Source organism: Anolis sagrei, chromosome 5 (genome assembly GCF_037176765.1).
Source record: "Anolis sagrei isolate rAnoSag1 chromosome 5, rAnoSag1.mat, whole genome shotgun sequence".
Lineage (NCBI taxonomy): Eukaryota > Metazoa > Chordata > Lepidosauria > Squamata > Dactyloidae > Anolis > Anolis sagrei.
Window position 1 is genome coordinate 161,496,841 of NC_090025.1, and position 16,438 is coordinate 161,513,278.

Sequence of the window (16,438 nt, forward strand, 5' to 3'; positions counted from 1 at the left end):
TGCTACTTCATAACTGTCATTTTGTTACTGTTATAAATCGTAATGTAAATATCTGATATGCAGGATGTATTTTCATTCGCTGGATGAAATTGGGGCCAAATACCCGATAAGCCCAAATTTGGGGTTGGGCGGAGGGATTGCTTTTGTCATTTGGGAGTTATAGTTGTTGGGATTTATAGTTCACCTACCATCAAAGAGCATTCTGAACCCCTCCAATGATGGAATTGAATCAAACTTGGCACACAGAACTCCCATGACCAACGAAAGTACTGGAAGGGTTTGGTGGGCATTGACCTTGAGTTTTGGAGTTGTAGTTCACCTACATCCAAAGAGCACTGTGGCCTCAAACAATGATGGACCTGGACCAAGCTTGGCACAAATACGCAATATGCCTAAATTTGAACACTGGTGGAGATTGGGGAAAATAGACTTGACATTTGGGAGTTGTAGTTGCTGGGATTTATAGTTCACCTACACTTAAGGAGCATTCTGAACCCCACCAATGATAGAATTGGGCCAAACTTCCCACACAGAATCTCCATGACCAACAGAAAATACTGTTTTCTGATGGTCTTTGGTGACCCTTTTGACACACCCTCATTACCCCCCCCCCCCCCGGGTCCCGATCCCCAGGTTGTGAAACTCTGTTCTAGAATATACGCACTCATACACACATACATATGCACGTACGCACACACACACACACGTTAATGCTTGGGTCTTGCCCAGGCATGGGCAAACTTCAACTCTCCAAGTGTTTTGGATTTCAACTCCCACAATTGTGAGAACATGGCCATTCAGCCCAGAAAAGTCACAGCAACCCAATAATAACATAAGGTTGCTGTGAGTTTCTCTGCTGTATGGCCATGTTCCTCTCCTGACATTTTGCCTACATCTATGGTAGGCATCCTCAGATATTGAGGGGTCTCTCTCTCTCTCTTCAACCTCAGAAGATGCCTGCCATAGATGTGGGCAAAATTTCAGAAGAGAATGCTTCTGGAACACAGCCATACAACCCCGAAAACTCACAGCAACCCAATGATCCCGGCCATGAAAGCCTTCGACAACACAAAAAACAAAGTTGTTCATTCACTCCAAATCTCAGTTGCACCTTGGACCTAGGAAGCTCTTTTGGGGACGAAACAGCTATGATTGCAGGTAGTGCTCTCAATTTCACAAAGCAAAGGTCACAGCTGGGAAGGCAATGTCATGCCCAAGATTGTAACAGCAAGTGCAATTCAGGTAAATTATACACAGGTCACTTAATTTACCGCTTGAAGTTTTGCCAGTCCTCTTACCCTGAAACCTTGCTGCTCCAACCTGTCCATTCAGTTCCACCAATCTTAGCTCTTTCAATTACTGTGTTTTCTGATGGTCTTTGGCGACCCCTCTGACATCCCCTTGCAACCCCCCCCCCCCAGGTGTTCTGACCCCCAGGTTGAGAAACACTGACTTAAATGTATTGTCGAAGGCTTTCATGGCTGGAATCACTAAGTTCTTGTGCGTTTTTTCAGGCTATATGGCCATGTTCTAGAGGCATTTCTCCTGACGTTTTGCCTGCATCTATGGCAAGCATTCTCACCTCTGAGGATGCTTGCCATAGATGCAGGCGAAACGTCAGGAGAAATGCCTCTAGAACATGGCCATATAGCCCGAAAAAACCCACAAGAACTTACTGACTTAAATGCTTTTTCTTTTTTAAAGTAAAGACCAGAGTCTCAAAGACTGAGGGCCTTCCACACAGCCATATAACCCAGAATATCAAGGCAGGAAATCCCACAATATCTGCTTTGAACTAGGTTATCTGAGTCCACACTGCCATATATTCCAGTTCAAAGCAGAAAAGGTGGGATTTTATTCAGCTGTGTGGAAGAGGTTTTTTCTCATAACACACATTCATTCTTCCTCTTTTCTTCAACCGTCAACAGGTTTTTGGAAGCAACAGAAAACCCTGCAAAACCTATTTGACAAAGTCAATAATAGGATTAGTATATGGAATGAAGGCAGCAAATCTTAGAGAGAGATCACCTCTTCCATTTACCTTCAGCTCTTTGAGAAACCCGCTGAAAATCATTCTAAAGCTACCCTAATGGTCCCTTTTGAAATGACTGAGATTATTTGCTACTGGAAATAATACGAAATCTAACCCAAATGTTTGTTTGTTGCTTTATGAAGTCTTAATTATTATTTTTTATTATAGCCACAAGATTTTTCTTCCTAGCTGCTTTAAAACCTTGCAAATTTAATACAAGATGAGTTATCAAAAATAAAAGAGTTCAAAAGGTCCAGTTACAGCAGATCTTCATTTCCATTTCTCATCATTGGAAACTCATCCTAACCACAGATGTGTCCAAAGAACAACTGCTATCTTGGGAGGAGAGTAATGACCAATCTCGATAAAATAGTGAAAAGGAGAGACATCACACTGGCAATGAAGATCTGCATAGTTAATGCAATGGTATTCCCTATAGTAACCTATGGATGTGAGAGCTGGACCATATGGAAGGCTGAGCGAAGGAAAATAGACACTTTTGAACCGTGGTGTTGGAGAAAATTTCTGAGAGTGTCTTGGACTGCAAGAAGATCCAATCAGTCCATACTCCAGGAAATAATGCCTGACTGCTCACTGGAGGGAAGGATATGAGAGGGAAATATGAAATACTTTGGCCACATAATGAGAAGACAAGAGAGCTTGGAGAAGATAATAATGGGGAAAATGGAAGGAAAAAGGAAGAGGGGCCGACCAAGGCCAAGATGAATGGATGGTACCCTTGAAGTGACTAGCTTGATCTTGAAAGAGCTAGGGGTGGCCACGGCCGACACGGAGCTCTGGCGTGGACTGGTCCATGAGGTCGCAGAGTCAGAAGCGACTGAATGGATAAACAAAAACAAGAAGTGTCCAAAGAACAAATGCTATCTTAGACTAGTATTCTACTTCCAGCCATACATACCTCTTAACTGCTGTCAGCATTCATCTCAGCCGTATCCAGATATCATGTAGAGCACTCTTTTCAGTCTGGTGTCTTCAGTATTGAACCAAAACCTCATGGAAGAATTTCAGCATCCTTTTAACAACTCCTCTGGTGCTTAAGAAGATGCATTTAATATTGATTTATGATATTTCAGACAACCAATGGATTATTCATCATAAAGGTAGTTAAGTTTAGAAAAGAGGTCCTTTCTTCTACATTAATAGTGGCTCTAGTATTCATGGATAATTTAGACTTTGGTTTTTTGCATCACTCTTTTTCTTTTAAAGGTTACTGAAAAACATTTTATGTAGTTTGTCCTCAGGATCTATGGATTCTGCATCCACAGATTCAACAATCTGTTGCTTTGGAATTTTTCCAAACCTTGATTTTGCAATTTTATGTAAAGGACAATATTTTACTATGGCATTTTATATTATATAATATAATATTTATTTATTTATTTACTATATTTATTTATTTACTATATTTGTATACCCCCCTTCTCAGCCATCAGGCAACTCAGGGCGGTTTACAGAGGCAACGATTCGATGCCCAAGAACATCATAAAACATTTAAAACATTAATACATAGTATAAAACCCAACAAAAGTAATAAAAACATAAGTCATTTGTGTTTCCTAATTAAAAACATCCATCTTGTCGTCCAGTCATTCCGAGTTCCTATGCCTTTTACATTGCATTTTCAAACGCTTGCTCGAACAGCCAGGTCTTGACTCTTTTCCGGAATGTTAAGAGCGAGGGGGCCGATCTAATGTCTCTAGGAAGGGCGTTCCATAGCCGAAGGGCCACCATTGAGGAAGCCTGGTCTCTTGTCCCTGCCAAACGTATTTGTGACGCAGGTGGGATCGAGAGCAGGGCCTCCCCGGACGATCTTAAAGTCCTAGCTGGTTCATAAGGGGAGATGCGTTCGGACAGGTAAGCTGGGCCAGAACCATTTAGGGCTTTATAGGCTAAAGCCAGCACTTTGAATTGTGCCCGGTAGCAGACTGGCAGCCAGTGGAGCTGGCGCAACAGAGGAGTTGTATGCTCCCTGAGCTGCTGCTCCTGTTAGTAATCCGGCTGCCATTCATTGGCCTACTTGAAGCTTCCAGTCTTCAAAGCAACCCCACATAGATCATGTTGCAGGAGTCTATACAGGATGTAACCAGAGCGTGGACTACCGTGGCCAAGTCAGACTCTTCATGCAGATGTTAAACAACATGGGAGACAGTATTGAACCCCGAGGAACCCCACAAGACAATGGTTGTGGGGTTGAACAGGTGTCTCCCAGTAACACCTTCTGGGTGCGACCCTCCAGGAAAGACTGAAGCCACTGTAACACAGTACCTCCAAGGCCCATTCCTGTGAGGCGTCCCAGAAGGATACCGTGGTTGACGGTATCGAAGGCCGCTGAGAGGTCCAGCAGAACCAACAGGAACACACCCCAGCTCCCAGTATAGATCATCAACTAAGGCGACCAAGACTTGATCATCCCCGTTTTTTAAATTCATGTGGAGTCCCGGAACCAAACCCTAGTAGATACAATGTTTTCACTAACAGTACATGTTAGGACATATTCCAAGAAGGAGAGCATGTAAATGTTTAGTTTTATTTCCTTTTGGGAGAAGCAATTATGTTCAGAGATCCCACAAATCCCACGATGAGAGAAAACTGGGATATTAAATAAAAGATGAACCCCTGAAAACGTAGGAATAGAAGAAGAAATGAAAATGAAACGAGTAACCATATTAATAACCCAAACTAGTTTGTAATACCATCACAACTAGAACAACTTCAGGTTTTGTATCAAAGTATAATACTGTGGTAATGGCTCATGTGCAGTATCTACATAGAGACAAAAATCATAGTTTAACAGAATATACACTTTATTTTTTTTTTCAAAAAGAAAAACTGCTAACAGAATTCAATACAGTGAAAAGTTTACATTATTAAAACCCAAAGCATTACAAAAGACACTTAGCAGAGAGGGTTAACTATATCCTGAAAAATCAGTTTCCACAATCAGAGCGTTCATATTCATTATTATACTTTTTATAGTGTAACAGAAATAGAAGTGAATACCAGGTAGATCTTGAGCATAGAAATATTTTTTTTCCTCACAAGGAGGATCATTTAAGTGCTTTCATTAGTTATACAGAAAGTATCTGCAGGAACATATACATGGGACAGAATATTTGGAGAAAGCAGTGAGGGACAATTTCACCTTTATCACAGATTTTTTTGTAAATGGCAACAAGTTTGCTACAGTGCCTTTAATTATGGACTCAAAAGAATTTTACAGGTTATCTACAAAACACATATATTGGGGGAAAAACATACAAGAAACACCAGAAAAATGCTTCAGATATTAAAGATATACAGGAACACAAATGTTTACTTTTGATATAAAATGATATTTTTATGATTTAGTTCAATTTCCTCTTTATTAACGAATTAACATATTAATTAATTTATTGTTTTAAGGAGAAAGGGCAAAGAACACTATTTTAAACAACTCTTTAATATCTGGAAAGTCTGGCGGAATAGGTTCACTGCATGTGTTTCATGTAGTTACATGCTGCAGGTATGCAATTATTTGGAAAAAGATTTTTAAAGGAACTTCCCGCTCTAACATGATAATGCAGTCAGAAGTTTTATTGTTATTTTACTTTCATGCCAATGATAAAGAATTTGTATCAGCAGAAAACTATTACATTTGATAGGAGAAGTCCCCAAAACTTAGTGGAAATGTAAGTGTTTGGGACAAAACATCATTATGGGGTGTTATTAGTGGGGAAAATGCTGCCCTCCAAAGTCTTTTAAAGAAATAATGATTTCCACAGTGACCCTAATCAATTTGTCATGTTTCTGTCCATTTTATCAAAAGATCCAACTGCCCGATAAAGCATTTAATGAAATGTTGCTGTCAAGACTCAAAGTCAAGCAGAAATTCAATTTACTGAAACATTTGGTTGAATAAAGGAATATAGCAATACCACAGATCATACGAGCTATCCTAACTTAACAAATGGAAATTCATTACAGCTCGATGGAGGATGCCAAAAGTGCTGAATTAAGACAAAATGCAGAACTGTGTGCATTTCTGAAGTTGCCATGTGCTTTTGTCAACAGAACATCATGCAGGAATACTGCTAAATGGCAGACTGACTTGACCCCAAATAAGATGGCCTGAGTACTACTTTGAATAAATTCAGTGATTGCAGAAATACCTCCTATCCCAATACCCACATTCTCTGCTTTTGTAATGTATTAAATATTTAGTAAATAAAAGCACCACAAGCCAAAACTCAACATCAATTTAATTTTGATTTCTGTGATTTTCTGAGGAAAAAATAAATCTCAAGCCATGCCATATCAAAATATTTTGAACAAGTTAGCAGTGATTACAGCGGAAGCACTTATTACTCCATGAGGACTGAGATTAAAGTGTATTTACATATTCTGTAATACAAAATACAGTATTTGAATAATATTAATCACCATATATTAGACACAAATGTACAAACAAAACAGTTCTGCTGTCCTGGACCCTACTAAGCACTATACGAATCAATACACATTAATTGTAATTTTATCTAAGGGAAAAAAGAGAGGGATGGGAGAAAGAAGGACAAGAGCCATCCTATTTCTCGTTTCACTCTGAGAAGCTGTGCTGACAAATTCTGTTAAATTTCACAGGAAATCATTCCTACACTTCTGAGCCAGAAGTTGTCATTAATGGACTAAGTAGGGATTTCATATCAAATGTCTGGAATAATATAGCTCACTTTCCTTCCCAGCTTTCCAATACTTTTTGCTGTCATAAAGAGTTGACCAGCTTTGGTAATATGACAAGCTTTCACCTTGAAAAGAATTCTTAATATAAATGAGCTCCAATTAACAGAATACAAAATGTCCACAAGAATCACTCCTTTTATATTTTGCTCTTCCTTGCATGACCTCATTCAGCTACAACAAAACAAATATCTGTAATTTGCTCTAGAAACATATACTGTGAAACTAAATGAGAAAATACCTTGCACATCTATAATGCCAGGAAAATAATCATATTTACTCAAGTTCATGTAGCAAATGTGGGAAAGAGAGCTGAAATGTAGAAAGAGGATGCCTACATGGTGCACCTGAATTGTTTTCTTTTTCTCAGATCAAATGAGACATGTATTAGTGAACTAAATGTCGGTTCAGCTTTCTACCTCCTTGTCATTGTGCCTCAGGAGGCAAGGTGCAAAAAGGTAGATATTTTTTAAAGTGCCAAACCAATCCTTCAGAGAGAAGATTATGGGCAGCTGAACATAAAAGAATACTGTATTTCATGGATTCTAAGAAACATCCTCCCTATAAGCATTTTAAAAAACAGTGCACCTTAGTATATAAAAAAGTCAATGGTGTCTTAGAATTGATGAAATATCATAATATATATATATATATATATATATTAAATTGCAATTACAGGATGCATTTTCATCATTCAAACTTTACACATATTTTGATGTTAATATAATATACCTTTTCAGTATATTTTTCAGTATATTTCTAAGCTCTCACCACTGCTTATAATTATCTTGACACAGAACAGAACTGCTCACTAGGAAGTATCTCAATATATTATGCAGATACATTATTTGGTTATTCCAGACAGAACAGCACAATGCAGCATGGAGGGGATATGGAAAAAGGCCAACCAAATCTATTTATAGAAAAAAAATCCACTACTATAATGTCAAAACTGCTACAAAACAGCAACCAATATTAATATCACAGGTATTATCAAAGTGTATAAATGCTTCATTATCCACAGCACTAAGTATGTCCCCATTATTTATTAAACAAATGTTACAAGAGTAATGAGAAAAAAGTCTATCAAAATTTCACATGAAACCTGCACAAAGATCACAAGAACCACTAGAAATTGTCCCATAAATTTAACCCATTGCTCTAGCTCCAAGTAAAGCCTCATATAAATATGCAAAACCAACTAAACAGAGGTGAAATGCTTACACTAAGCCTACACACAGCATTTATTTATGAACAGGATTAGCTTCTAAAATATTTTAAACACCACAGAGTTTAATCTATGGATGTAATTCACTTAGCACGGATATGTCATTCTCTAGTTTATAAAGAGCTGACAGTGTAACATAAAACTACCATAACAAGTTCACTATTATACAGATTTTGCTTATGTGTATATTTTTCTTACATTTAGAATATATCTGGAAGTGGTTGTCCCATGGCTTTTCAGCAGCATGTGGTTAGCAACTGAGCATCTAGACATGTTTTTGCCTAAAAGCTGTTTCTAGCAAGCTCTACAATAATAAGAGATCATACTAACTATCTCTGGAAGATCATATATTGAAATAAGCAGGATGTAGATGTTGCACACCTACTACATGCATTCTATACTACTTTGGAGAAATAACTTTAAACATTACTGCAGGGTTTCTTTCTCTGACACTGATATCATGTCGGTCACTAGAGACACAGCTATAAATGAAAAAGAAAGCAGATCTAATTATGATCACAATTTAAATCAACCTCTTATGGCATTTAAGAGAAATTATGAACAGCGTAATCCTATACCTGCCTAGTCTAAAATGAGCCCAATTGAGTTTAACATAACTATTAGCCAGCTATGTGTATACAAGACTGCAGCCTTAGAAGGCTATTAAGAAACATGATTTTCTCCATGTCTAACTTGTTTTGGGCTGAGAAAAATCAAAGGTTAGAACTCTTGTACATTGTTCTACACATAGGTTGAGGTGAACTTGCATAGAAACTTTGTACCATTTTGCAGCAACGTATAATATGAATGTAAGTATCCCAAGTGGTAATTTAACTGCAATGTTAATTGTCTTACAATACTGTATTAAACACAGTGCAATATTGCTGTCTGATATGTACAAGAGTAATATCATCACTACTATGGCACCTTTTGAGTAAAAGAAAAGGAATGTAATAGAACCAAAATATTTCAGTATTTCTGCTATGACAGTATCAGAATTAAATACAGACTTCGGTTAATTATACTATTTAGCTGCAAAATCTACAAAGAACTAACTGATGAACAAAAGACATGCACAGAGTCATTTTAAGTTATATTTGTAGTGTAGTAAACATAAAGCCTTATTAATCTGGATCTATATTCTAAATTGTTAAGAAAGGCTCCATTTTTAAATTACGGCTATGATTTTGGTACACTGATTCATATTTATGCTGATGCTTTTAGAGCTTTTAACAGTCCACAGTCAAGATGTTTAAAAACAATGTGTATTGATATATTAGTCAGGAAGAAATAAAATCTACTTTGAAGTAGGATTGCTAAATTATTCTGAAAACCACAAGTTATTTCATTATTTTCTAAATTCAACACTATTAGCAAAAGATTTTTGAGACTTGCTTCTTAGTTTTAGTTCCTATAACATCACTTTAAGCTACTTGAAGCGATACTGTTCCAGTCAACTCATGGAAAGCTACTTATTCAGTCATATGCCTCCTAGACAAATCAATAATAATTTAATCTAATTTCAGAAGTAATTTATTAAAAAATACTGTGTCTACTTGACAATCTTCTACCTTTCAGAATAGTGGAACATTTCACCTCCAAAGGCTCCTCAAATATGACGAATAGTGTTTATGATTAGCAAACAGATCCACATAATTATTCTACCAATATACCCTTACAGTCACATTTAAAATGCAACGTCTGCCAAGCAGAAAATGCTCTTTTTTAGCATCCTACTTTGCTATCTACACAGCCTATCAATAACATGCTTCTTCGTTGATATTGATCCAAGAAATATTCCATTGAGTTCTGTCTTATGTATTAGGTTGTGAGCTCAATTCCCATCTTAAGTCAAACATTGAAAAATTCCTCACAGAAAAGTGGACAGGGAAAAACAATGTAAATGGCTGGTATTCTGTTCAATAATTACAACAGAGTAAGCCCAATTTATGATATCATAATTGAACTAATTTAATTTTACAGTTATGCTACAACAAGTACCGAAAGTGTCCCAAAATCTATCTTTTAAACCATACAGGCCTCCCACCCCACCCCAATGAGTCATTTTCAAAGTGCTGGAGAAAGGGGTAGTGATGACAATTCCAGCCCTCTCCTGTCAGTGGGACATGGTACAACAGAAAAGGTAGATTTTTGGGAAGTGGTAGCATGGGAAGGTATAACTGCACCATCATAGCTGTAGCTGACTGCAGGATCTCGGGCAGATGTTGCTAATTTTGTCTCTAATAGTGTAGGATTAGGAGGAAAAGTAAAGTCACTATTAAATACATACACAGCTGAAAATAATCAAAAGACAATTCTGCTTTTGCTTGCAAACTCCAAAGTACTTTATGCTAAGAAATGAAAATCAGATAGTGAGAACTCTGTGCTTTTTTAATAAATCCTTGCTCATTAAACAGCTACAGTTAAATTCTGTTTATGAAAATAATGAAAGAGAAGCATCTTGTAATGTTTAATCACTATAAATGATTGTGAAATGCATCAGCATGCAATTACAATATGGTAGTTTTGCAACAGTATTGCCAGAGGTCAACAAACTGAAATGAAAGCGCTAATTTTGGAAACCTAGTGTCAGCTTTTATCTGCTGAGAAAATAAGGTGCATCTTACTTGCTAGCATGTAATAAGATATGGGACATACTGGGTGCTGGTTATTTTCAACTAAGTCAATATACAGGGCATAAATTACATTAAAACACCTCTCTTTTTGTTTGTTTTATACATATGCTTTTTTCAATCATGTTCTATACAAGATACAATTATTTAGTAGGATTTAGTTGCAAGATTAACATTGATTCTAAAGCGCAGAGTAGATGAGGAAAAGAAAAACAAAACAAATTATTTTTTCAGTTATGACTTTTCATTTCCCCATCTACATGTTAACTTACAAAATCATTACTTCTTCAAACTGAAATTATTGACTTGAGCACCATGTGTAGATGAAGAACTGTACAGCAAACTCTGGTTACAAGGGAAAATGGCAATACAAAAGAAGTTGTAAGAGAGACCTTAGATTTTTCATCATGCTCAGCCCTAGTTCAGCTGAGATACTTGCAGGGAAGCAGGGTCATCGGTTGTTTGTGTAGAATACCTCACATCTTTCTCTGTTCACTCTGATGGCAGGTTGTTTCATGTGTAGTTTAATTTTCTTTGAGATTTTAAGTGTCTTTAAAGCTGCATCACTCGGAATCGGATAAGTCACTTTGAACAAAGCAAAGCAAGAATGTGACTATATATTTATATGGCATCATATTGTTACACCGATATCCCAGGGATGCCATAAGTCCCCCATTAGATGAGAAATAACTTTTGCAGTATTTATTGTGAGTTAAACTGATCATAAAGGCAGGGCCCAGTGAAACAAATAACCATTTGAAGGGAAATAACAATTCTAGACAATGTAATTTAATTTGCAAAGAATTAGACCTCTTCTCATTTCCATTCCAAGACTAGAGTTTGTCTTAACTACTCCTGGCAGTACTTACTGACTTGACCTCTGTAATGGACAAAGACTGAAGCCCCTTCTACACTGTCCTTATATTCTAGGATCAGATTCCAGATTATCTTCTTATCCCAGATTATATGGCAGTGGAGATTCATATAATCCTGTTCAAAGCAGATAATTGGGATCAGATTCTGGAAAATAGGGCAGTGTAGAAGGAGCATGAGCAACAAAGAAACTATTGCCTATAGCACACTGAGATACTCTTATCCAAGAATAAATGCAATGTCTCATCTTCAACAACCACTTTTAATGATCGTGAAGAGAGAGACAACATTCAGGCTTCACTCTCTAATTGATGGATTAAGACTTTGATATACTGTCTTTTTCATAACAGTAGTTTTGAACAAACAATTATCCACATGCATTCATATATATATATATATATATATATATATATATATGAAAAGGGGCTGATAAAATTATGCAAATACCCAGTTACATCTAACTGAAGTTATTACAGATAATGGCTTTTTGGAAAGTCTCTGTCATTACACAGAAATAATGCTGATTTGGCTGAGAGTAGATATTGTCCGCAGTTAGAAGAAATAGGGAGAGCTTTGAGTGATCCTTTCAAGATAAGAGCCAAATTATTTGAGACAAAAGCAATAGCTGTCAGAGAAACAAGATGTAAAACAGCCCGAGATGAAATAAAATCAAGTAGTTTGCACCAAGGTGATATGGTTCCTCCTCATATTAGGTTATGAAATCTGAGTTAAGAATATAAAAAAGCATACTCATACTGTTTTTATACTATGATAAGACACAATACCATATTACTTCCAATAGAAATAAAAGCCATTCACTTTTCTGAAGAATGAAATGTACAAAGTTATTTTACAAATGAGCCTGGCAGTTCAAGTGAATCAGTTTCATTTTCCATTCCTCATTTATGTTACTTTTTGGGTTTTTCTTCAAAAGAAATTTATAGAAAAAGTAAGAATCTGCAAGTAAGACCCCTTCCACACAGCTGAATAAAATATCACATTATCTGCTTTGAACTGGAATATATGACAGTGTGGACTCAGATAACCCAGTTCAAAGCAGTTATTGTGGGATTTTGTGCCTTGATATTCTGGGTTATGTGGCTGTGTGGAAAGGCCCTCAGTCAGTTTAGAAGAGTGGCTTTGAGTATATCAAGGATGAGGAATTGCAAAGTCAGCAAACTTATCAAGGGCCACATTCCAGGGTGGGCAGTCAATGTCAAAAGGATGGGGACAGATATTCCAGTTCAAGACAGATATTTTGAATTATCTGTCTTTAGATTCTGGGTTATATGGCTGTGTAAGGGCCCTAAGCCCCCCAAAAGCAGGGTTTGAGATGCCCTGCCTTTCAAGTACAAAAAAGCAATTACTTTTGAGAAGTAATACAACCACAACACACTCACTAATCTGTATTTTCTTACAAAATCAAAGTATGATTTTTCTCTAATACTATACAGCTATTAAACCTGCATTTAAAATTTTCCCCACATATTTTGTTCTCCCAGCACCAGTTTTATTTAAGTAACACAACTGGAAGTAAAATGTGGTAATTTCCTTCCAATCCAAGTAAAAATGTTGCTAATTTAGCAAACCAGATAAGTTTATCTTGATTGATCACCAAATTAGTGTTATTTGATTAGAAATGTGAAGTTCAAAATGTGTTTAACTATTACAAACTGACATATTGCAACATAAAGATCACAATGAATTTGACAAAGTTATGTCAGTAGAAATGGATTTTGGTTCAGAATACAGAGGTGACACAAACATTGCTTTTATGAGTCTCTAAAGAAATAAGAGCAACCCAAGGGACAAAGTAAGGAAAAAGGGTTTGCTTACAAGGGCCCATATCTGCTTTCATATTTAGAGACAATGTTCTTGCATTTTCCCATTTCCTTCCGCAACTCTGCAACCTCGGTCCTCAATGCTGTATTCTCCTTCTCCAGAAAGGCAGCTCGGACTGTGATCTGATTCTCTTTCAGACGTCGAGCATCACGAGATCGCTTGGCTGCCACATTGTTCTTCTTCCGCCTTGTCCAATATTTTTCATCCTGGGGAAAATAACTGATTTATCTGTTTTGTACAAATATCAAAAATCCATAAAATATGTATTGCCTAGCTTGCACTCTCACTAGCTGCAGCTGCAATTCCAACCTATAGAATATTGTTAATCATGATAGGGTAACCTCTAGACTGCCACAACATGGTATGTGAGGTGTAACATTATTTTGAAACTTTAATCAGGACCAATCAGACAGAATGTATCACATCAGTTCATTATCTGCTTCAGTGACAACTAGCCATTTCAACCACTGGAAATATCAACGAAACGTACTTTAGTGCATCTAGGACAGTACACTTGCCTAAATGCTGTTTTAAACATCATATGTAAATTATCGACATATGCAATGTACATAAATGTACAATGGGAAAGGAGGATACATTGTAATTTTGTCAGAAGATACATGAATAGACACTAGATACATTGTAACACAACACCCCATCCCAATGCTATAATAAAGTGAGCTTGTTACCTTTTGATCATCTGGAACAAACACTTTCTTGGCTTTTTTAATCATGGGCTGTGGTTTCAGGTCCTCATCAGCAAACTTGTGTTTTCTAGGGTTGAAGAGCTCACCTCCAGGCACACTGGACAGCACTAAATCAGCAGGATCGGGGTTGAAATTTACATCAATCTCAACACCGTCTGGATCAACAGGACTGGGAGTCAGTCTCTCATTTTCTGGTGAGGACTCTGATAAAGGAAAGAGACATTGCAATAGAACATCAGCATGAAAAAAGAGCAACAAAGAAAGCAAAGAATCAAAAGAAGCCCACTGAGGAAAGATTTATTCAGATCCCTCCAATTACAAAGCATTTCACAAAGAATGAGAGCCCTTTCAGATACTTACTATCTAGAGTCAAGGGAGAGGAAAGAAATGAAGAAAGAAAACATGTAATTATTTCAATATATTTACTTAAGCTTAGTTACAGTAGAACAACTAAGTTGCCAATTAGATACAAAGAATAGCATTTTCAGCTCCATGTGTCTATTCCAGTGAAAAGACATACATGACACTAATATTGAATCTACATTTTAGAATGCAATCTGACATCACCTTAACTGTCATGGCTCAATTGTATGAAATCATGGCAATTGTAGTTTTACAAATACTTTAACTTTAATTGCCAAAGAGTACTGAAGCCACTTTAAAGTACAACTCCCAGGATTCCGTAGCAAAGAGCTATGGCAGTTAAAGTAGTGTTAAACTACATTCATTGTGAAGTATAGATGCACCACTCTTGATGTGTGCCTTCAAGTTGTTTTGAATGTTTTCTACTTGTAGCTACAATAGGGCAATCCTAACATGGGACTTTCTTCCTGAGATTTGTTCAGAGGATGTTTGCCTTTGCCTTCTTCTGAGGCTGAGAGAGTGTGTCTTGCCCAAGGCCACCTGGTGAGATTTAGTCCTTAGTCTTTGGAGTCATCGTCTAATGCTGAAACCATTACATCATGCTGGTTCTCTTCCATCACTCTCCTAAGATACCATATGTATACTCAATAAACATCTGTTTAAAGATGTCACCCTTAAAGGTTGCTATTTTCTATAATATTGGAATTTGGTTGTACATGAGAAGAACTTTAATTTAACACAATGAACCAAAAGGTATTTTATTAATTGATTCTGAGTATAATTTGGTATTTCCATGGGATTTTAAATATGTATGGGACTATTGTAGCTTTAAAGCACTGAATGAAAGAGAGATTGTGAGAACTAGGCAGCCTGAAAGTGGCACAAAAAATTAGACTTAATTTTTATTGATGGATGAACATAAAATAACTCTTTTACATCATGCAAAGACACACACACATACACATACTTATTGCAATTTTAATGTATATCTTTTAGCATGAAATAGTTATTATTTCAAGGGAATTAGTGCTAGTCTATGGGTGTCTAGAATAACTTTAGCCACTGGGACTGCTTCTAACCAATGAATTTGCAATTGGGTAAAAACAGCTTTACAAAAAGATTTTGTAAGCTTATTACTATGATTGTTATATCTGATAACTGAAGGTGCTCTTTATGGTGTACCACTGAGTAAAGGTAGAGCAGCTTTAAAATAACTGAAATGCTTTTTAGAAGTGCGTATCAGGCGACAGTTTTATTTAGCCTTCCGTAAGCAACAGCAAATATCATTTTGCAATGAATAATTTTTAATTAGTTGGAACTGCAAGACAAACAAAAACAATATTTGATGTCTGATTCAGCCATTTTGTAAGGTATGCCACTTCCCACTTTAGCATTATACATACCTGAACTTGTGGTAGTTTCTGATGGTTGGAAAACCACTGTGGAAGAAGATGAGGGTGTGGTGGCAGCAGGAGCACTGGCAGGTTCTTTTCCCTCTAGCTCAGCAACAGGCAGGAGTGGATTCTGATTCAGATCCAGGTGATTAGGACTGGAAGGGATTCCATTTTCTAACAGGAATTCATCCAAATCCATGTACTCCAGATGGAAAGACTCTCCATCATAGGGAATAGTTTTGTCCCAGATGGGAGGCATAAGGGAGGCAGAAACTGCCATTGTACTAGCTGCTGCTGCTTCATCTTCCTCAAGCTTTTCCTTTTTCTCTTTATCTAGAAAAGAAACAAAATATCATAAATCTTTGAAGAACTATGCTTAATATTGATTTAATTAGTATTGGTTGACACATTATTATCATTATCTTCATCATCATTTATTTCGTACCCGCCTCTCCTCAAAGCCGGTTACAACATAGCTAAAACACATAATCATTATATAAAATATACATATTAAAATGTATTTCTACAAAATACGTGTCTAGTAACCACTTACTAAAGAATATCACATGGTCCAAGATGCAGTCAAAACACAGACTATACCAAACTGGGTGAAACTAAACTGAGTTGAGACC

At 36.8% G+C, this 16,438-nt stretch overlaps 1 protein-coding gene across 4 annotated transcripts in view; it reads right to left on the reverse strand.

The window, feature by feature from the left end:
• Positions 1-4,839: 4,839 nt before the first annotated feature.
• Positions 4,840-16,438, reverse strand: part of TEF (TEF transcription factor, PAR bZIP family member) — a 36,397-nt gene continuing 24,798 nt past the window's right edge. For 2 of the 4 annotated variants that reach the window (XM_060777127.2, XM_060777123.2), the window contains exons 2-5: positions 15,816-16,139; positions 14,032-14,252; positions 13,337-13,548; positions 4,840-11,212 (exon numbers count right to left, since the gene is read on the reverse strand). In XM_060777127.2, the coding sequence (XP_060633110.2) occupies positions 11,191-11,212; positions 13,337-13,548; positions 14,032-14,252; positions 15,816-16,139 (779 nt within the window). In that variant the 3' untranslated portion in view covers positions 4,840-11,190. Of the gene's footprint in view, positions 11,213-13,332; positions 13,549-14,031; positions 14,253-15,815; positions 16,140-16,438 lie in introns of those variants that run through there. The other 2 variants (XM_060777128.2, XM_060777126.2) reach the window with 1 other exon arrangement.